General features: G+C 44.8%; 1 protein-coding gene across 2 annotated transcripts in view; it reads left to right on the forward strand.

Annotated features, from left to right (window-relative positions):
* The window catches only part of PDE4A (phosphodiesterase 4A), a 114020-nt gene that overhangs the window by 13014 nt on the left and 77748 nt on the right, over positions 1 to 23258 (forward strand). The window contains exons 3-5 of one of the 2 annotated variants that reach the window (XM_040346417.1): positions 2692 to 2762; positions 5172 to 5221; positions 14068 to 14180. In XM_040346417.1, coding sequence (XP_040202351.1) covers positions 2692 to 2762; positions 5172 to 5221; positions 14068 to 14180 — 234 coding nt within the window. Of the gene's footprint in view, positions 1 to 2691; positions 2763 to 5171; positions 5222 to 14067; positions 14181 to 17987; positions 18417 to 23258 lie in introns of those variants that run through there. The other variant, XM_040346418.1, reaches the window with a different exon arrangement.

The following is a 23258-nucleotide window of genomic DNA, read 5'->3' on the forward strand; positions in this document are numbered from 1 at the left end:
TTTTTTACTACTAATGGCGGTGATCAGCGTTTTTTTTTTTTTCGTGACTGTGACATTATGGCGGACACAACGGACACTTTTGACACATTTTTGGGAACATTGTCCTTTTCACAGCGAAAAGTGCTATAAAAATGCACTATCTGTGAAAATGACACTGGCAGTGAAGGGGTTAACCAGGAGGGGGCGCTGTAGGGGTTAAGTGTTCCCTAAGGGAGTGTTCTTACTGTGGGGGGGCGTGGCTGTGTGCGTGTGACGTCACTTATCGTCGTTCCCTAACACAGGGAACAGACGATCAGTCACAGCCACACTAGGAAGAACGGGGAAAGGTTTGTTTATACTTACCTCTCCCCGTTCTTTAGTTCTGTGACCCGATCGCGGGACACCGGCGGCGATCGGGTCCCGCGGGCGCGGTTATGGAGAACAGGACCAGGTCGCAAATGCGCCGGCGTGCTCACGACCCGCGGCTGGGCTCTTAAAGGCGACGTACAGGTACGTGCCTGTGCCTAGCCTTGCTCTTCTGCTGACGTATATCGACATGAAGGGGTCCTTAAGTGGTTAACTGACAATTGCGCGGTCGTGCGACGTGCCTCCCAAACAAAATTGGCGTCCTTTTTCCCCCACAAATAGAGCTTTCTTTTGGTGGTATTTGATCACCTCTGCGGTTTTTATTTTTTGCGCTATAAACAAAAATACAGCGACAATTTTGAAAAAAATGCAATATTTTTTACTTTTTGCTGTAATAAATATCCCCCAAAAATATATAAAAAAAAAATATTTTTCCTCAGTTTAGGCCGATACGTATTCTACCTATTTTTGGTAAAAAAAATCGCAATAAGCGTTTATCGGTTGGTTTGCGCAAAATTTATAGCGTTTACAAAATAGGGGATAGTTTTATTGCATTTTTATAATTTTTTTTTTTTTTACTAGTTTGCTATAATAAATATCCCCCAAAAAAATCTATAAAAAAATATTTTTTTGCTCAGTTTACGTATTGTTCTACATATTTTTGGTAAAAAAAATCACAATAAGCGTATATTGGTTTGCGCAAAAGTTATAGGGGATAGTTTTTATTGCATTTTTATTTTAATTGTTTTACTAGTAATAGCGGCGATCTGCAATTTTTTTTTTTTATTGTGACCGTGACATTGCAACGGACATATCGGACACTTTTGACACATTTTTGGGACCATTCACATTTATACAGCGATTAGTGCTAAAAAAAAATGCACGGATTACTGTGTAAATGAGACTGGCAGGGAAGGGCTTAACACTAGGGGCCCTGAAGGGGTTAATATGTTCCCTAGTGTGTGATTCTAACTGTAGGGGGGGAGGGGACTCACAAGGGGAGGAGACTGATGTGTGTTCCTCTGTACTGGGAACACACACATCGGTCTCCTCCCCTGACAGGACCGTGGATCTGTGTTTTCACACACACAGATCCACAGTCCTGCCGTGATTGCGGGTACCCGGTGGACATTGAGGCCGTCGCGCACCGGGTCCCGCGTGATGCATTAGTTCCTGATCATTGGTATTCTATCCCCCCCAATACTTTCACTTATATTTGCACCACTTGGCTCTCAGCTGTTCCCTCCTATGTACCTGTGGATCTATACAGGGGCCCAGATTCAAGAAGCAATTGCGCCCGTGTAACCATGAGTTACACGGCGCAATTGCTTACTTGCTCCGGTGTAACGAGTGCTCCTGATTCAGGAACCTCGTTACACCGACTGCAGCCTAAAATCTGCGCGGCATAAGGCTCTTATGCCTCGCAGATTTTAGGCTGCATTCTTGCGTGTGCCGCTAGGGGGCGCTCCCATTGTGATCAGCGTGTAGTATGCAAATTGCATACTACCAACTGATTCACAAACTTGCGCGGGCCCCGCGCAAGCCAGGTACGGAGTTTCCGTACGGCAACTTTAGCGCAAGGCTGCCCTTTCTAATAGCAGGGGCAGCCAATGCTAAAGTATAGCCGCCGCTCCCGCGCCGTGAAATTTGAATTTCACTGCGTTTGCGTAAGTGATTCGTGAATGGCGCTGGACGCCATTCACGTTCACTTTGAAGCAAATGACGTCCTTGCGACGTCATTTGCCGCAATGCACGTCGGGAAAGTTTCCCGACGGAGCATGCGCTGTACGCTCGGCGCGGAAGCGCGCCTAATTTAAATGATTCCCGCCCCTGGCGGGATCATTTACATTGCGCGCGCTTACGCCGGGCAATTTTGCCGGCGCGCCCTCGCAATTCACGGAGCTACTGTGAATCGAGGGCAGCGCAAAATATTTGCGTGGGCGCAGGGCAAAATCGTTGCCCTGTGCCCGCGCAAATATAGCGCAATTCTACCTGAATCTGGGCCAATGTCTGTATGGGCTGAAATCTTCTTTTATCATACACCTTTTATATTTTAGATCCTCCATCTCCTATTCAGATGTTACTTGTGCCCACGCATTGTTTTTGTACAATTTGGCATGTGAACTTTTTTTGAACAAAAATCAGGCAGACAAGGACAGGTGACATTAGTCAGAGATTTTCCAATATGAAAAGAATAGTTTTGCCTTCAACTGCGCAGACCCATATTGATGCAGCAGAAATATCTTTAATTGTAATTCAAAAACGGAGTGCAATTTAGGATAGCCTCTGAATAATGGTTATTGATCGCTGCATGTTTGTAAGCATACGTGTTTCTTTATTTTTAAGGTGCTGGCCAGCCTGCGCAGCGTCCGCAACAACTTCACCATCCTCGCCAACGTTACCACACCAACCAACAAGTAAGGGCAGACCATACACAATACATCCCATGGGAGACGTGGCTCTGAGCTGACGTGGCTGGTGGTGTCTGCTCCACCTTGCCAGACACCACCAGACACATCCAAGCTCTGGGCCTTTCCTTGCAGCTGGTTTCCATTTCTGTGCCCAATATTTGTGTTGCGTATATCCCCATTTTCATGTTGTTATATATTATCAATGTGCAATCGATTTTAAATACTTTTTTTTATTATCAAACTGTTTGTGGCCCGGTTTAAAGTCCCAATCTGAGGAATTCATGTTCTGACTCTAAGGCCCCTTCCACACGAGGCGGACTCCGTCGCTGCCCCCGCCAGCTCAGCGGGAGATCAGTCCGTTGATCTCTGCTAAACTGGCAGATGACAAGCTTCTCTCTGCTCACTGAGCGGGGAGGGGCTTGTCGGGCGCCGCTGTTTCCTATGGAGCGAACCCGATCCGATCCACCATGGACAGATGGCGACGTATCCCCATACGTCTGTTTTTAGCGGGTCGGATGTCAGCGGACATGTCTCCGCTAAAATCCGACGCTCCATAGAGATGCATGGAGCGGCCGTTAAGGTCCGCCGTCAAAACTGACAGGCAGACCTGAAAGGGGCCTTAAAGAGAAGAGAGGCGCCTCTAAGTGTAGCAATATGGTTACATTTAATCAGAGCTTTTTCTTTTAGGAAAAAGGTTCAGGAACTCCGCCCTTCTGAGTCACCTCTCGTCTCCGCCCCCAACCCACCTCTGAGCACTGTTCCTTGGTTCCACCCCTTACCCACCTCCCAGTACCACCCCTTTTAGAGAATACAGAACCAATTTGTAGTGCCAAGAATTTTGTATGGGACTTGTTTATGAGAACAAAAATAGATCTAGCAATAATGGACACCCCAGTGACAATAGATCCACTGCAGCAACAAAGGACTCCCAACAGCCAGCATCAATAGACCCTCCAGCAGCCAGCAACAATAGACCCCTCCTTCAACAGTAGTTCCCTCCCAGCAACGACTGACCCCGTGCAACATAAGTCCTACCCCAGCAACAATAGATCCCCTGCCAGCAACAATAGACCTCCCCAAAAACAATAGACACCCCCTGCAAGAATAAATCTTCTCCAGCAACAGATTCCCCAGTAGCCAACATCAATAGACCCTTCAGCAGCCAGCAACAAAGATCCCTCCCTCAACAGTAAATCCCTCCCATAAACAACTGACCCCCAGCAACATAAGGCCTGACCCAGCAACAATAGATCCCCCATGCCCAACAGAAAACCTCCCCAGCAACAGAAAACCTCCCCAGCAACAGAAAACCTCCCCAGCAACAACAGATCCCCTTCCTCTACAAATATAGATCCACTCCACCAACAATAGATTCCCAAGCAGCCAGCATCAATAGACCTTCCAGTACACCCCAGCACCCCTTCCCATTACATACATTCAGTTTTGAAGGTGCCGGAACTGCGTTCCCCCGCGTTCCTGCTGAAAAAAAGCCCTGCATTTAATGAAGGTAAAACATTTAGCAACTCACATGGTTGATGACTAAAAGAGGCACATCTAAGTATGAAGGCATCCGGGTTAAAGCTGCCCACATAGACAGTCCTCCGCACCGCCACCGACGTCATCCCTTCCACACTGCGCTCCACAAAGCCTTTAAAGCTTCGCTTTCAGATCGCTCTACTGCATGGTAGTCTTCCCAGTCATGATTGTAGACTGCCCTCTGCACTGCCGACTCACCGCTGTCGGTCTGCAATCGTGCGCGGGAAGACTAACCTGCAGTAGAGCGATCTGAAATCGAGGCTTGAAACGCCTTGTGGAGCGCAACGTGGAAGGGATGATGTCGGTGGCGGTGCGGAGGATGGTCTATGTGGATCACTTTACCCCAGATGCCTGCATACTTAGATGAGCCTCTTTTAATCATCAACCATGTGAGTTGCTAAATGTTGTACCTACATTAAATGTAACCATATTGCTACACTTAGAGGCGCCTCTCTTCTATTTTATACTGAATTGTAACATGACGCTATGATCAAGACATCACTTGTATATCAAGTCAAAATGTATTAAAAAATGTTTTACTGTATATGTAATTTTTCCATTGAGTTATTAGAATTGTTTTTCTCTTCTGCCCCCCCCCCTTTATTTATATATATATATATATATATATATATATATATATATATATATATATATATATATATAGGGGAAATCTTAAAATTATATGTTTACTTATAGGAGATGGTAACATCTTATATGCTTTTTAAATATTAGGTACCATGTTTATTGTGATGTGAAGGTTATATTTGTATGTCGAGACCTTTTTTTATTATTTTTTTTTATCTTTTTCAAAAAATTCATAAAAATTATTTAAGTAGTTATTAAAATGTCTCAATCTTTTTTTTTTTCTTTCCCTTTCAGACGTTCTCCAGTATTGCCTCAGCAGACAGTCTGTAAAGCCACCCTCTCAGGTGATCCTGCTGTTCATTTGTAAAGTGCACCTGTCTACATAATCTGCTATTGTACTGCAAATCTATTATACGGCAAAATATTTTTTCTAGCTGGGGATAGCCAGACTAGGTCAATGATAATTACAGAACTCCGGCCAAAAAATATGTTTTGGATTCGGCAGGCATTGACAAACTTTGGTACAAGATCTGCCCGAGGAGTTAAGTATAGGCTTTCATTGGCTCCTCGGGCAGTTCTTGTACCATCCTTGTCTAGTAAATTCCTTGCTGATGAAAGTGAGACAAAACATATCCCATTGACATGTAGAAGAAGGGAGGGGAGGAAATGGGCAGAACTTCATTACACTGGATTTATTCAGCCCCGGTTTGGAATACAAATATCAAATCTATAATTGTATGTTTCTAAAAGAGAACTCCGCCTTTTTTGACCGTATTTCACCTTACACCCATATTTAGGGTATAACATGAACCATCACAGCCCTCCGCCCCAAACACCTCCACCTCCATTGCAAGTTTTCAGGCTGAAAATGCGAAAAAAAAAATGCACATTTTGGGCTAGATTCAGAGAGAGTTACGCCGGCGTATCAGTAGAAACGCCGTCGTAACTCTGAATCTACGCCGTCGTAAATGTAAGCGTATTCTGGAAACCAGATATGCTTAAATTAGGCTAAGATACGAGCAACGTAAGTCTCCTACGCCGTCGTATCTTAGGGTGCATATTTACGCTGGCCGCTAGGTGGCGCTTCTGTCGATTTCAGCGTAGAATATGCAAATTAGCTGGATACGTAGATTTAGAAATGTACGTGCGCCCGGCGGATTTTTTTACGTCGTTTGCGTAAGGCTTTTTCCGGCGTAACGTTACTCCTGCTATATGAGGCATAGCCAATGTTAAGTATGGACGTCGTTCCCGCGTCGAATTTTGAAAATTTTACGTCGTTTGCGAATAGGGCTTTGCGTAAATTACGTTCACGTCGAAAGCATTGACGACGTGATTAGGAGCTTGCGCACTGGGATACATTCACGGCCGGCGCATACGCCGTTCGTGAGAAACGTCATTTACGTGGGGTCATGTTTTATTTACATAAAACACGCCCACCTCTTGACAATTTGAATTTGGCGCGCTTACGCCGGCAGATTTACGCTACGCCGCCGCAACTTACGGAGCAAGTGCTTTGTGAATACACAAATTTACGTCCCCCTACCTGAATCTAGCCCTTTGTCTTTTGCAAAAGGTGAAATTCTCCTGTACATATACTTTGTTGTGAATGAGGTAAGTATGCCCTGTGGGATTTTTCTGTAAAAAAAATAAACTTTTAACCCCTTCATGACGGAACGTAAACCAAACCTTATCGGACGTCCTTCCGTTTTTTTTTCATCGAATGAAAACTGGCCTATAATAGTAAAAAAAAAATATGTAAAACTTTAGCTGTCTATTTCATGTAATTAACATGAGCTGCCACCAAAAAAGCTGTCTGTTGGTGATGCCACATCCTATGTACATTATTTGTGTGTACCTGTGGCAGGGCTCAGAATCAATACTCATAGGCCCCTTTCACACATGCGGATCCCGGGAGGATCCTTTTTTGGACATCCACTTGCTCAGAGGGGATCGCTCCGTTGATCCCCCGCTGAGCCGGCGGATGACTAGTCTGTCTCGGCACACTGTGCAGAGAGGACCAGTCAGATCTCCGCTCTCCTCTATGGGGGATCGGATGAAAAAGAACAGTCTGTTGGTTTTCATCCGATTCGATCCGCCAGACGGATGCAAAATAGGGTTTGCTTCCGTCACACTTTAGCGGAGAGGATCGGATCGGGGCTAATCGGATGTCAGTGGACATGTCACCGCTGACATCCGACGTATCATAGAGGTACATGGAGCGCCTGTTTGGATCCGCCTGAAAAAACTGACTAGGTGGCTCTGAACGGTCCGCACGTGTGAAAGGGGCCTTACTGTGTGTTTTTTGTTGTTACTCTACCTAAACATGCTGACACTAAATAAACACTAAATAAATTGACTCTGACCTTAATCTGATAATGACCCTAATGCTAATACTGACCCAGACACTAACTAAGATCAAGCCCTGATCTTTTACCAATTATGTAAAATGTGTGTGTGTGTGTGTGTGTGTGTGTGTGTATGTATATATATATATATACACACACACACACAGTGCCTTGAAAAAGTATTCCTACCCCTTGAAATTTCCACATTTTGTCATGTTACAACCAAAAGCGTAAATGTATTTTATTGGGATTTTATATGATGGACCAACACAAATTGGCACATAATTGTGAAGTGGAAGGAAAATGATGAATGGTTTTCATTTTTCTTTTTTTTTAAATAAATATGTGAAAATTGTGGCGTGCATTTTTTATTCAGCCCCTTTACTTTGATACCCCGAACCAAATTACTAATTAGAGTCCACCTGTGTGTAATTTATTCTCAGTATAAATATAACTGTTCTGTGAAGCCCTCAGAAGTTTGTTGGCGAACCTTTAGTGAACAGCATCATGAAGGCCAAGGGACGCACCAGACAGGTCAGGGATATAATTGTGGAGAAGTTTAAAGTAGGGTTAGGTTATAAAAAAAAAAGATCCCAAGCTTTGAAAATCTCACGGATCACTGTTCAATCCATCATCCGAAAATGGAATGAGTATGTCACAACTGTAAACCTACCAAGACATGGCCGTCCACCTAAACTGACAGGCTGGGCAAGGAGAGCATTCATCAGAGAAGCAGCCAAGAGGCCCATGGTAACTCTGGAGGAGCTGCAGAGATCCACAGCTCAGGGGGGAGAATCTGTCCTCCGGACAACTATAAGTCGTACACTACACAAATCTGGCCTTTATGGAAGAGTGGCAAGAAGAAAGCCATAAGAAGTCACATTTGTAGTTTGCGAGGAGCCATGTGGGGGACACAGCAAACATGTGGAAGAAGATGCTCTGGTCAGATGAGATGAAAATTTAACTTTTTGGCCTAAAAGCAAAACGCTATGTGTGGCAGAAAACTAACACTGCCCATCACTCTGAACACACCATCCCCACTGTGAAACATGGTGGTGACAGCATCATGTGTGGGAATGCTTTTCTTCAGCAGGGACAGGGAAGCTGGTCAGAGTTGATGGGAAGATGGATGAAGCCAAATACAGGGAAATCTTAGAAGAAAACCTGTTAGAGTTGGCAAAAGACTTGAGATTGGGGCAGAGGTTCTCCTTCCAGCAGGACAAAGACTCTAAACATACAGCCAGAGCTACAATGGAATGGTTTAGATCAAAGCATATTCATGTGTTAGAATGGTCCAGTTAAAGTCCAGACCTAAATCCAATTGGGAATCTGTGGCAAGACTTGACAATTGTTGTTCACAGATACTCTCCATCCAATCTGACAGAGCTTGAGATTTTTTGCAAAGTAGAATGGGCAAAAATGTCCCTCTCTAGATGTGCAAAGCTGGTAGAGACATCCCCCAAAAGACTTGCAGCTGTAATTGCAGAGAAAGGGGATTCTACAAAGTATTGACTCAGGGGGGCTGAATACAGATGTACCCCCCACACTTTTCACATATTTATTCTTACAAAAAAAAAACTATGCATTTATTATTTTCTTTCCACTTCACAATTATGTGCCACTGTGTTGGTCTATCACATAAAATACATTTTAGTTTTCTGGTTGTAACATGACAAAATTTGGAAAATGTCAAGGGGTATGAATACTTTTTCAAGGCACTATGTATGTGTATATATATATAAATTTAATATTTGAGCCTGTCGCATCTAGTTCTTCCACATGGAAACCTGGAATAGCTAACAAAGCTGAATATGCATGTTAAAGCGGGGGTTCACCCAAAAATCAACTTTCTGTCACTAGATCCAGCATACTGCTGACATCTGCAGTATGCTGGATTTTTTTTTTGTACTTATCATTTTAGTGGTCTTTCTTCTCCTGCACCGAGCGGCGTATGCTTCCGGGTATAGGCGTTCCTAAATAAAGTGCAGTTGATTGACGGGCTTGGATAGTGCGTCACACCTTCCGAAAATAGCCAACGTGACTCTCGGCAATTTACGGCGCCTGCGCAGTCAGCTCTACACGCCAGGCGCAGGCGCCGTATAGCGCTGTAAGCAGCCGAGAGTCACGTCGGCTATTTCTGGATGGCGTGACGCGCTATCCAAGCCCGTCAATCAACTGCGCTTGATTTAGGAACGCCTACTCCCCGAAAGGATTCCACGCTCAGAGCCGGAGAAGAAATACGGCTAAAACGATAAGTACACAAAAAAAAAATACAGCATACTGCAGATGTCAGCAGTATGCTGGATCTAGTGACAGAAAGTTGATTTTTGGGTGAACCACCGCTTTAAGATTTCTGTGGTTGATATATTAAAAAAGTTTCTAAAGGTAGAGCCTAAGCCTGATCTCGATCCAGTGCTGTGCACAAGAGCAGCGGCTCTCTCCCTCATTGGCTCAGACAGCACAGCCAGTGAGGATAGAGCAGGGGGCAGGGTTGAGCCGCACTCAGAGCCAGCTCGGGGGCAAGCCCGCACAAGTGCCCCCATAAGAAGAGCCAGGAGTGTTGGCAGGGACCCGAGTAGAGGAAAATCAGAGCTGCTCTGTGCAAAGCTGTTCATTAAAAAAAAAAAAAATATGTAAACCTTTACAAGGTTCACTTTAATGATAATGACAGACCGCATCTTATATTTTAGATTTTGCCCATAGTTGTAATATAAAGAAAACCCACCACAAACCTGGTCCATTCACACTGAGCATGTTATGAAATAATACATAAGCGGAGCTCCCCTATGTGGTAAAATAATCTGTACATCTAGAGATGCAGGGGACTGAACCTGTATGGAAATCTCAAGGCTGGCTGTAAAAAATTGCCCATGACCTTGAGCCGCTCTAGATCTTTATTGGTAAGATTGACTTTGCTAATCAATAGAGAGTCTAGGTAGATAAGAGGGAACAGAGGCATAATCTCCCCTTTTTTTATTTATTTTTTGCATGCCAGTCTCCTAGGGAAAATGAAGGGGTTACTAAAGTTATGAAAATTCTCTTGCGACATAACTTCGGAAGTGATATAATCTCTTGTATTGTAATATATTCTTTCGTTTCCGCGCAAGCATGGTCTTGCTCTTTGATATATATATTTTTTAAACGAATACTGTTTTGATTAAACGAAAAATTGTACGATTTGGTATCGTACGAGAGGAATTTTTGTGTTTTGTATCCTTCCGATAACTTCGGATGAACTGTCGTGATTGGCTCTCGAAAACTGTGTACAAATGATCAGATTACTAAACAAACGCTTCGAAAGTTGGATTTTCCCTACGATTTTCTGATTGTAAATGCAAATCTTTTTTCCTTTTAATGCCGCGTACACACGATCGGTCCATCCGATGAGAGCGGTCTGATGGACAGTTTTCATCGGTTAACCGATGAGGCTGACTGATGGTCAGTTGTGCCTACACACCATCAGTTAAAAAAACGATCGTGTCAGAACGCGGTGACGTAAAACACAACGACGTGCTGAAAAAAAATGAAGTTTAATGCTTCCAAGCAAGCGTCGACTTGATTCTGAGCATGGTGGATTTTTAACCACTTACCCCCCAGACCATATTGCTGCCCAAAGACCAGAGTACTTTTTGCGATTCGGGACTGCGTCGCTTTAACAGACAATTGCGCGGTCGTGCGACGTGGCTCCCAAACAAAATTGGCGTCCTTTTTTTCCCACAAATAGAGCTTTCTTTTGGTGGTATTTGATCACCTCTGCGTTTTTTATTTTTTGCGCTATAAACAAAAATAGAACGACAATTTTGAAAAAAATGAATATTTTTTACTTTTTGCTGTAATAAATATCCCCCAAAAATATATAAAAAAACATTTTTTTTCCTCAGTTTAGGCCGATACGTATTCTTCTACATATTTTTCGTAAAAAAAATCGCAATAAGCGTTTATTGATTGGTTTGCACAAAAGTTATAGCGTTTACAAAATAGGGGGTATTTTTATGGCATTTTTATTAATATTTTTTTTTACTAGTAATGGCGGCGATCAGCGATTTTTTTTCGGTATTGCGACATTATGGCGGACACTTCGGACATTTTTGACACATTTTTGGGACCATTGGCATTTTTATAGCGATCAGTGCTATAAAAATGCATTAGATTACTATAAAAATGCCACTGGCAGTGAAGGGGTTAACACTAGGGGGCGGGGAAGGGGTTAAGTATGTCCCTTGTGTGTTCTTACTGTGGGGGGGGGGGGGTGGCCTCACTAGGGGAAACACTGATCCTCTGTTCATACATTGTATGAACAGAAAATCAGCATTTCCCCTGCTGACAGGACCGGGAGCTGTGTGTTTACACACACAGCTCCCGTTCCCCGCTCTGTACCGAGCGATCGCGTGTGCCCAGCGGCGATCGCGCCCGCCGGGCACACGCACGGGAGTCGGGGGCGAGCGGGGGGGCGCGCGCGCCTCCGGCGGCGCGCGCTCGCCCCTAGTGGCGGCTAATAGGCAGGACGTCATATTACGTGCTCTCGCCTAGGAGAGCCACCTTGTGGACGTATTTCGACGGTGCGGCGACGGCAAGTGGTTAACCGATGGTTGTGCCTATTAACCACTTAAGGACCACCTCCTGCACATATACGTCGGCAGAATGGCACGGCTGGGCACATGTACGTACAGGTACGTCCTGTACTAGTACCCAAGCTCCGGGACCGAGGGTCCCGCGGACCCGATCGCTGCTGGAGTGCAGCGATCGGTCCCCGGAGCTAAAGAACAGGGAGAGTCGTGTGTAAACACGGCTTCTCCGTTCTTCACTGTGGCGGCGTATCGATCAAGTGATCCCTTTTATAGGGAGACACGATCGATGACGTCACACCTACAGCCACACCCCCCTACAGTTGTAAACACACACTAGGTGAAATGAAACTCCTTTAGCGCCCCCTGTGGTTAACTCCCAAACTGCAACTGTCATTTTCACAATAAACAATGTAATTTAAATGCATTTTTTGCTGTGAAAATGACAATGGTCCCAAAAATGTGTCAAAATTGTCCGAAGTGTCCGCCATAATGTCGCAGTCACGAAAAAAATCGCTGATCGCCGCCATAAGTAGTAAAAAAAAATAAAAAATATATAAAAATGCAATAAAACTATCCCCTATTTTGTAAACGCTATAAATTTTGCGCAAACCAACCGATAAACGCTTATTGCGATTTGTTTTACCAAAAATAGGTAGAAGAATACGTATCGGCCTAAACTGAGGAAAAAAAATGTTTTTTTATATATTTTTGGGGGATATTTATTATAGCAAAAAGTAAAAAAAATTTTCAAAATTGTCGCTCTATTTTTGTTTATAGCGCAAAAAATAAAAACCAAATACCACCAAAAAAAAGCTCTATTGTGGGGAAAAAAGGACGCCAATTTTGTTTGGGAGCCACGTCGCACGACCGCGCAATTGTCTGTTAAAGCGACGCAGTGCCGAATTGTAAAAACCCCTTGGGTCATTTAGCAGCATATTGGTCCGGTCCTTAAGTGGTTAAAGATCGTTTTTTTTCTATCGGTTAGGTATCCATCGGTTTTTTAACCTATGAATAAATAACCGATGGGGCCCACACACGATCGGTTTTGACCGATGAAAACGGTCCATCAGACCATTCTCATTGGTTTAACCGATCGTGTGTACGCGGCATTAGAGTTAAGCCTAGTACACACAGTCTTCCCCCTATATACACAGATCTACTAATCCTTTTAAAAGGCAGTTTTATCTGAAGGTCACCTTTAATTATACATTCGTTTTAGCTAGTGATAAGGTTGCATTGCCCAGGAATGTGACATTTCCTAAACACATTAAAGCTTTAATCACTGAAATAACCAAGTAGAGCAAACGCCTTTCCTACCCTCCTAGTCCACGGCATGCTGGTTATGGCTAGAGAGCGTATAGACATGTGTGGTTAGTTTAGTTCGGAAAAAATATCCAGACTAATTTTTCGTTATTCGGATAGATCCGAATCCCAGAATTACAGTACAAACAAATTTTACTGAATTCTCCAAATAAAACAAAATTCGTTCGGATTTCCAAAGTCCTAATTGAAATTTGACTTACATTTTACATTGACTTCCAATTCGAACTGCAAGCATATCGCTGAAATCAAAGACTGTGTGTTATTAGTGTACCATTTTGTGTTCATGTACCACAAATAATGCTGTTTTTGTTAAGCCAAAGGTGATTAAAGTGATTAAGTCTCATTTAATATAAAAAATACCAAACAAACTGAATGGACACAGGGAGCTGTGACTTGGCTTGGGTGCCCCCATAGCAAGCTGCTTGCTGTGGGGGCACTGAACAGGAGGGAGGAGCCAGGAGCACCGAAGAGGGACCAGAGAGGAGGAGGATCTTGGCTGCTCTGTGCAAATCCATTGCACAGAGCAATCAGCTGCTCTCCTGTCCAAGCAGGGCTGATCAGCCCTATAGGCTCACTATGCAAGCTGCTTAGGGCCCCACAAAGCTGCGGAGGGCCCCCCCAAATTACTAGAAGCCCCGCCTGGTGAGAAGTCATTTTTGGCCCCTGACCCCGCTTCTCAAGTTGCTGGCTGCATGGTAAGAAGCCAGCGACCCCCGCTTCTCACTTTAATGTAAGATGTAATTTCCGACAGCAGAACACCCCCCCCCCCTCCGCTTCTCAACTTTAATGTGACATGTCATTTTGCTTAGGGCCCCAGGGAGGTCAGGATCGGCACTGTGTCCAAGTCTGGTACATTGCTTCCCCCGACCCATGAAAATTGTAAAAAATATCAATGTCCATTGTGTTCGTATATTTTATAACTTCACGTCTTACTGTATGTTATTCTCTCTGCAGAGGAAACGTATCAGCAGTTAGCCAAAGAGACTCTGGAAGAGTTAGACTGGTGTTTGGATCAGCTGGAGACGGTACAGACCTATCGCTCTGTCAGTGACATGGCTTCCACCAAGGTAAGACTTGCCATTGCAGCCAATAACACAAATGTTTTCCCATGCAGGCAGCCCATGAGGACCAAACTGTGTGTGGAAAGCTTTATGAAGTGCTAAGGTGCACAAATGTATGTTGCCGTAGTTTGTCAAGCTTTCTGTAGCAGTAATACATATTACTGGTGTTGGTCCTACTGTTGTGGGGCATAATTTGTATCAGTTACTCCAGGTTTAGTGGCTGAAGCTGAGGGGTCTACAGAGCTTACAACAGAACACACAACTGCTTGTAACTGTCAGCCTTGCAATGCCTCATGGGACTTGTAGTTTCGCAACAGCTGGAGGGCCGACAGTTTGAGACCCTAAGCTATTTATGATGAGTGGTGGAGTCTTTTCAATGACCACAAACGTAGGAAACGTTGTTCTCGGTGATGTTGTACAATGAGCTGTAGATCTAGGAATTACTAGACCCAAACGTTATTTTGAGGGTTCCTTCATTTAAAAAGGATCAAGCCTCGTACACACGCTCGCGTTTCTCGGCAAACCGAGCGTCTGTACGAGGCTTTGAGGTTTCTCGTCTGGAAAACTGCCCAGAATCTCGACGAGAAAAATGGAGATCCTGCTCTCTATTTTCTTATCGGGATTCTTGTCGGCCTGTTTCCCGACGAGAAACCCGAGAGTGTGTAGACTTACCTGTTGCCGTGGAAACCCGTGAATTCGCAAAATGACTTTGACGCATGCGCGGTAGCTTCCTGGGCATAGGTAGGGTGTAGCAAGCAGTGGCGGTTCGTCCATAGAGGGCGCTGTAGCGCCGCCCCGTCTGGCTCTCATGAATCTATGTTATTATCGCAGCTGGTTGGCTGTACGGAAGTGCCTATCAGAGCCAACGGCTCTGATAGGCTTTTCCGAGTACAGCCCTCAGGTCCCGGAAGTTTATACAAGGAACGCACTAGGGATGCGCTCCTTGTATAAGACTGACAGGCGTCTCAGCCAATCGGGTTCACCGGTTCTGGTAACCTGGTAACCTGATTGACTGAAGTGTCATCGAGGGCGGAAGAAGACATCGAGGCATGGTGGAAGCGGGATGGCTGACCCCAAAAAGGTAAGTGCCGGGCTGAAATGGGGAGGGGGCGTTTTACAGGGCACAGTGGCGAGTACAATTGATGGGCACAGTGGCGAGTACAATTGATGGGCACAGTGGCGAGTACAATTGATGGGCACAGTGGCGAGTACAATTGATGGGCACAGTGGCGACAACAATTGATGGGCACAGTGGCGACAACAATTGATGGGCACAGTGGTGACAACAATTGATGGGCACAGTGGTAACGTTTGATGGCATGGCACAGTGGCTGCGTTTGGCATGGCACAGTGGTGACAACAATTGATGGGCACAGTGGTGACAATTGATAGCACAGTGGCTGCGCGTAATGGCATGGCACAGTGGTGACAGTTGATTGGCACAGTGGCTGCGTTTGATGGCATGGCACAGTGGCAACAATTGATGGCACAGTGGCGACAATTGATGGCATGGCACAGTGGCTGCAATTGATGGGCACAGTAGCTGCGTATGATGGGCACAGTGGCTGCCTGTGCCTAGGCTTTTCCGAGTACAGCCCTCAGGTCCCGGAAGTTTATACAAGGAACGCACTAGGGATGCGCTCCTTGTATAAGACTGACAGGCGTCTCAGCCAATCGGGTTCACCGGTTCTGGTAACCTGGTAACCTGATTGACTGAAGTGTCATCGAGGGCGGAAGAAGACATCGAGGCATGGTGGAAGCGGGATGGCTGACCCCAAAAAGGTAAGTGCCGGGCTGAAATGGGGAGGGGGCGTTTTACAGGGCACAGTGGCGAGTACAATTGATGGGCACAGTGGCGAGTACAATTGATGGGCACAGTGGCGAGTACAATTGATGGGCACAGTGGCGAGTACAATTGATGGGCACAGTGGCGACAACAATTGATGGGCACAGTGGCGACAACAATTGATGGGCACAGTGGTGACAACAATTGATGGGCACAGTGGTAACGTTTGATGGCATGGCACAGTGGCTGCGTTTGGCATGGCACAGTGGTGACAACAATTGATGGGCACAGTGGTGACAATTGATAGCACAGTGGCTGCGCGTAATGGCATGGCACAGTGGTGACAGTTGATTGGCACAGTGGCTGCGTTTGATGGCATGGCACAGTGGCAACAATTGATGGCACAGTGGCGACAATTGATGGCATGGCACAGTGGCTGCAATTGATGGGCACAGTAGCTGCGTATGATGGGCACAGTGGCTGCCTTTGATGGGCACAGTGACTGCAATTGATGGGCACAGTAGCTGTGTATGATGGGCACTGTGAGGCTGCAATTGTTTTTGTTTTTTTTTGTTTGTTTGCGCCCCCCCCAAAAATTTGGAGCACCAGCCACCACTGATAGCAAGATGGCGGCGACGGCATCGAATGTGACGAGCGCATGCTCATCATAGTCGATGACATCACCGCGTTTGCTCCAATTCAAAAGAACGGCGGTCCTTTTGAAAGGAGTGTCTGTACACTCGGCCGGCAAGAGATTCTTGCCAAGAATCTCGTCGGGAAAAACGTTTTTTTTTTCCTGTCGACGAGATTCTGGGCCGTGTGTACGAGGCTTCAGAGAGGCTGGTTTAAAGGTATATGTTTGTGTTTTCTTGGGTTTACTCTAATTCACAAAGTGATATCATTGATCTGAAGACAAATCGTCCTCATGGCAGGAAAGCAAAATAAAAAAATCACGTTGTAGTAACATGGGAAAAATAATTGTGAAAGGAAATAAAGGATGTAATTGTGAGAACTTCATACCTAGAAGCACGGCCAGTCTGTCCTCCCTCCCTCCCTCCCTCCCTTCCCCCTCCTCCCTCTGACTCCGCTCCCCTCCCTCTACATTTTACATCACATCCCTGCCTACTGCAGTATGCTGGCTATAGGAATAACGGAAGATACCAGCAATCTAACAGCCCTACAGGAGGCAGATCCAGCCTAAAGAGAAAAGGGGAGACCCATTTCTTCTTCATCCTGGTTGCCTTCTCCCCCGTGCATGTGCTCCAGCCTTTTCTCTCCTGGCTCCTTCCAAGCCGGCGTCTCCATTCTGGTACCCAGGAAGGATGCTGCAATAGGATGCTGCCTTCTCTCTCCCCCTTAAGGATGCAGGAACAGGCCTTTTCTTGCAGTTTCTTAGGCCCTCCGAAACAGTGATTTGTTTTCTTTCCAACCCCCCCCCCCCCCCTCAACACCAAGACACGGAGGAGGAAGAAGAAGACGACCAGGGGGGGGGGGGCGGGGGGGCACGGGGGAATCGGAACAGGATTTAAAGATGTAACCCAAACAGCTTTATGTTTTAGAATATGAGGCTACCTGCTGGATTTCTTCCTATCTTGTCAATGATGGGTTAAAACCACCGGCCTAGCTGCATTTTTATGCTGTTGGATGTATGGATATTTTTTTTTGTTTGTGTTTTTATTGGGGGTATTGACTTGTCAGTCATGGGCCGTCCTCCCTCTCACTATCTGAGCCTGGTGTGAGAGAGCCAGGCTGAGATTTACAAGGATTTCTATGGAGGGGGGAGTGAATACCAACAGACTGTTGTCTACGGCCCACATGTCGGGATTCTCCCCTGTGCCAAGCGATGGGCACTTGGTCATATACCACCTCTGACCATAACAGGCATTGACCCCTTGCTGGCTGCACCATCTTGCTTTCTCTGGTTTTGTTACCAAAACAAGCTGTAGACACCAAGTACCCTGTAGAGCAAGAAGACTTTTTTTTTCCAAGTGTTTTTCAAAAGTATTTTTCCTTTTCATACCTTTTTTTTTTTTTTTTTTTTAATTTGCATCTATTTTTTTTTTTCAAACAAAACAAATGCAAGTCTCATCACCTAAGTTGTATGTCCTAAGTGTATCACCGGTTAGCTTTGCTGGAAACCCCAGAATTTTTTTGTCAAGTTTTGTTCTTACGATTTATTCATGTGGATTCTAAAGCTAAGGGAAGAGTTTTTTTGTTTTTGTTTTTTCCTTGTTTGAAAGTTTTTTTTTTCCTCCCGGGCTTTTTTGGAAACTAAGCTGCCAGCTCTTGTTCAGGATATTTTTGGGGACATTCTTGGTAGTCGCTCTTGTTACTTGCAGCTTCATCCTGCAGACTGGATTCCTTCAGAGATATCCAACTAGGATTGAAAAATGCCCTTGGTCGATTTTTTCTGTGAGACATGCTCCAGACCTTGGCTGGTTGGATGGTGGGACCAGGTAAATGTGATGCATACAATGTTTTTGATTACTTTTTTTGCCTAGCTTATTATTGTACCCAGGAGTGACTCAAGACTGAAGCAAGGTTGATGCCCTATGCCGCATTCACATGATCGGATTTTCCGTCGGAAAAAACTTTTTGATGTTTTTTTCTGACGGAATTCCGCTCGAGCTTGCATGCACATGGTCACACAAAAGTTCTCTGAACTTTCGACCGTCAAGAACGCGGTGACGTACAACACTACGACGAGCCGAGAAAATGAAGTTCAATGCTTTCAAGCATGTGTCGGAATTTTGCGTGCGGGAATTTCCGATTGGATTTTTTTCCGTCTGAAAATTTTAGAACCAGCTCTCATATTTTTGTTGGCGGAAATTCCGACAGGAAAAGTCAGATGGAGCCTACACACGGTCGGAATTCTGGTCGGAAGCTCACATCAGACTTTTCCTGTCGGAAATGCCGACCGTGTGTACGGGGCATTAGTTCTGGAATTGATGTCCACACAAGTGACTATTGTTTACAGGAATTTGGGTCCCACACTTCATATTGACTGTTTGCACCTAGTTTTCGTTGGTCTTTTCACCACTCCAGTGACTTTTGTGGGTTGGTAGAAATGGCAGCCCACTAGAAACCAGTGACATCACCAAAGAACAATATTGTTGGCTACCTTGCCGAGCATTGTCCACGATATTCACAAAAAAGTGGTCTAATGTTTTGGTAGGAGTTGGGGGCAGCCATGTTTATGGGCTGTAAGATGTGAATTCAGATTATATGTTTGGTAGGAACTTGGGGCCTTGTTATCAAGGGTCTAAAGAATTGTCTACTTCATTCTTGGTCACCAGCTGGTTGCCAACTGTAGATTTTTTGGTTGTGACCAGCCGGTTTCTAACTGTAAAATAAGGTTCCTTTGGTTAAAGTTCTGGTTTCAGTTGTTGTTGTTGTTCTTGTTTTTGGACTGCATCTTGTTGGCCCAAGGTCTTAAAACTTTGAATAAAAAAAAGCCTCACATTGGGAATATACCGTACTTTGTGTATGGGCTGACAGATGTGGATCTGGTTGCTTTCAATGAATGAATGAGTGACTTGTAGAGCGCTACACAATCTTTTCTAGTTTTCAGATATAACTACAGTTTGTAACTCAAGGCCTCAAATCTGGGATGACCCTTTAGTAAAGCCATTCGTTCTTCATGCATGGGCTGACATGGTTAGGGTTTCCCCTTTAAGAGTAAGGCTAGGACTCAGGAATAGGAACAGGGACCTCCCCCAGAGGTCAGAAGGCGGGTTCCCAGGGGTCAAAGGTCACGGGGCGTGGCTGACCCACCCACACCAAATTGTACCACCTATCCCAACTAAGTCGGGGAATGAACAAGTCGGGGAAAGTGCTTTTTCACATAATTTCTTCCGAATGTTGCTGGTAGGGAACTTTTTGTCAAAAAAAAAAAACATGACACGGGCCTATCTATTGAACTGGAACTTAAAAGGCAATTCAAGCATACTGAATGGAGTTGGAAAAATACTTAGAGGGTTGTGCCAGTTTTTCCCATCTCCAGTACAAAGTTAGTAGTATGACTGAAGCAGTTACTGCAGAAAAAATTTGGTTCAGAACATAGTTACAGTTTCATAGAAACATCGTCTACTGGTTGTGTTGACCAAAGCACTCAAATATAAATGTCATCCTAATATGTCTTTGTGTATGTAATTGGTGCTGTACAAAATCGATCAGCTTTTAATATAACGCTATACTTTTGTTTGGGTTGAAGGTGACAGGCAAAATTGTTACGTTGTATTTGTTTTTTCAATGATTCCTTACTATATTCATGTGGTTAATGAGAAAGTGGGTATATCAGCTGTGGTTGGATGATGTTGGGTTTAGTTACCCACCAGCTTCCTGGAACTACTATGGTGAGATCTCTGCCCCTGGGTTCTAAGCTCTGCCCACCTGCAGCATAGAAGGAGATTTTAAATCTTCCTTTTAGATTTTTTACCTTACCTCCTAATGTAAAATAAGTAAAAAACGGATGTGGGCACTGCCAGGCGTGATCCCATACTGGATTCCCTGGAGTGTATAAAGACTCCAATGGGAAGATCTCCTCAACCATGGTCCTGACTTAGACCCTCCTCACTGTGAAGTCTTATCTTTTACCTCACCTCTATAATGTAAAATAAGTAAAAGTTTTTAACGGAATGGGGGGGCACTGACGGGCTCGATCCCATACTGGATTCACTGAAGTATATAATAACTCCAATAGAAAGACCTTCTCAACCATGGTCCTGGCTTTGACCTTCCACGTGGTGAAGTCTTACTTATTTTACATTATAGGACTTCACCGTGTGGAAAGTCAAAGCCAGGAACATGGTTGAGAAGATCTTACTATTGGAGTCATTATACACTCCAGTGAATGCAGTATGGGATCAAGCCTGGCAGTGCCCCCTACTGTTGGACCCTTTACTTATTTTACATTATAGATGTGAGGTGAAAGGTAAGACTTCACCATGAGGAACGTCAAAGCCAGGACCATGGTTAAGGAGATCCTACCATTGGAGTCTTTATACACTCCAATGAATCCAGTATGGGATCAAGCCTGGCAGTGCCCCCTACTGTTGGACCCTTTACTTATTTTACATTATAGAGGTGAGGTGAAAGGTAAGACTTCACCATGTGGAAGGTCAAAGCCAGGAACATGGTTGAGGAGATCCTACCATTGGAGTCCTTATACACTCCAGTGAATCCAGTATGGGATCAAGCCTGGTAGTGCCCCCTCCTGTTCGATCCTTTACTTATTTTACATTATAGAGGTGAGGTAAAAGGTAAGACTTCACGGTGAGGAGGGTCAAAGCCAGGACCATGGTTGAGGAGATCCTACCATTGGAGTCCTTATACACTCCAGTGAATCCAGCATGGGATCAAGCCTGGTAGTGCCCCCTCCTGTTCGATCCTTTACTTATTTTACAATATAGAGGTGAGGTAAAAGGTAAGACTTCACGGTGAGGAGGGTCAAAGCCAGGACCATGGTTGAGGAGATCCTACACTCCAGTGAATCCAGTATGGCCCGGCAGTGCTACCCAACCCCATAACTGAACCATGTGTTTTTGATGGAGTGGTCCGGGGGCCGTTCAGCTTGTCTGTAATTGCTTCAAAACTTTTCGGTTTGCCATTTTCATAACATTTTTTATTACTATTTAATAGTAAAGGAAATATAGCTCAATAAAACTATATAAGATCCCCGTGTAACAGGGGGCATATTCCCATACCCAATATAACAATATGCTATGAAATCCAAAAGAATTGCTTGTTAGGGATTGGCTTCTAATAAGTATCTTTAAGACAAGATCTCCATTATTTTTTTTAAGAACATATGGATATAAATACTATTCGATGTTCAGATTGCTAATAGGAGAATGTGTTCTCTTTACAGTGTAAAGATAATGCAAGTGATCCAATAGTATCAGGTGTTTGGGTCTGTGGGAAAGTAGGCCACAGCGGCACGGTGAAGGGCTGTATATGGTGATGAATCATGTTCTGCTTTGTATAATGTATTGTACATCAGGAGAAAAAAAAAAGGTTAGCGCTGTGATGGAAGCGCCGGCTGCTGATTATACTTGAGACTTTGCTGGAGGCTGCAGTCACGGGTTCGAATCCTTGTGTCAGCTCCTTGTGACCTTGGACAAGTCACAGCATGGGAAGCATGACAAATTCCTAGCACGACCGAAGGAAACGGCAGTGCGTGTGGCCAATTCACACAGGGAAGATTCCCTTTAAACCTCGGCCATAAGCATCTGCTGTTACCATTTTCTAAAGCAATTGCTGGTGCGTGGAGTTTTTCCCTTTTTTACAAGTGATCTGGTACATTCCATTGTCACATCCTTGTTTTCAACTCCTCCCCGTCAGATCTATGTCGTGTTGTTATAGCAGCCATTAATAAACAATAAGATAGATATTGTATGTATTATAGTGTGTGTGCTTATTACAGTGTCTTGGTGGGCATGTTAAACCCCATAGACCAGTGCAGGAGAAATGGCTGGCAGGGTACTCTGGGACTAGTAGTTCTCCAACAGCTGATTTGGTGACCATGCCTGATGTATCTTGTATTATCTCATAAGCATCCAGAGATTTCTTAACTGAAGGTGCACAGGAGGGGCCAGATCCACGTAGCGGATCGTATTTTTATGCAGGCGTGGCGTATCCTAGTAACGCTACGCCGCCGCAACTTTCAGAGGCAAATGCTGTATTCACAAAGCATTTGCCTCTAAAGTTACGGCGGCGTAGCGTAATTCTCCCGCCGTAAGGGCGCGCAATTCAAATCTATGTGATGGGGGCGTGTTTTATGTTAATACGTCGTGACCCGATGTAATTGACGTTTTTTTTCTACTGCGCATGTGCCGTCCGTGGGGCTATCCCAGTGCGCATGCTCGAAATTAAACCGGAACAAGCCAATGCTTACGACGGTGACGTCATTCTACGCAAATCCCTATTCGCGAACGACTTACGCAAACGACGTAAAAAATTAAAAATGCGAGGCGGGAACGAAAGCCATACTTAACATTGAGTACGCCACCATATAACAGGTTTAACTCTACGCCGGAAAAAGCCGAACGCAAACAACGTAAAAAAAATGCGCCGGCCGGACGTACGTTCGTGGATCGCCGTAACTAGCTTATTTGCATACTCAACGCGGAAATCAACGGAAACGCCACCTAGCGGCCGCCGAAAGAATGCACCTGAGATCCGACAGCATACTAAGACGTACGCCTGTCAAATCCATCCGAGATGCCGTCGTATCTTGTTTTGTGCATACAAAACAAAGATACGACGCGCAAAATTTGAAATTACGCGGCGTATCGAGA

The sequence above is a fragment of the Rana temporaria genome, chromosome 3 (genome assembly GCF_905171775.1).
Source record: "Rana temporaria chromosome 3, aRanTem1.1, whole genome shotgun sequence".
In the NCBI taxonomy this organism is placed as follows: domain Eukaryota; kingdom Metazoa; phylum Chordata; class Amphibia; order Anura; family Ranidae; genus Rana; species Rana temporaria.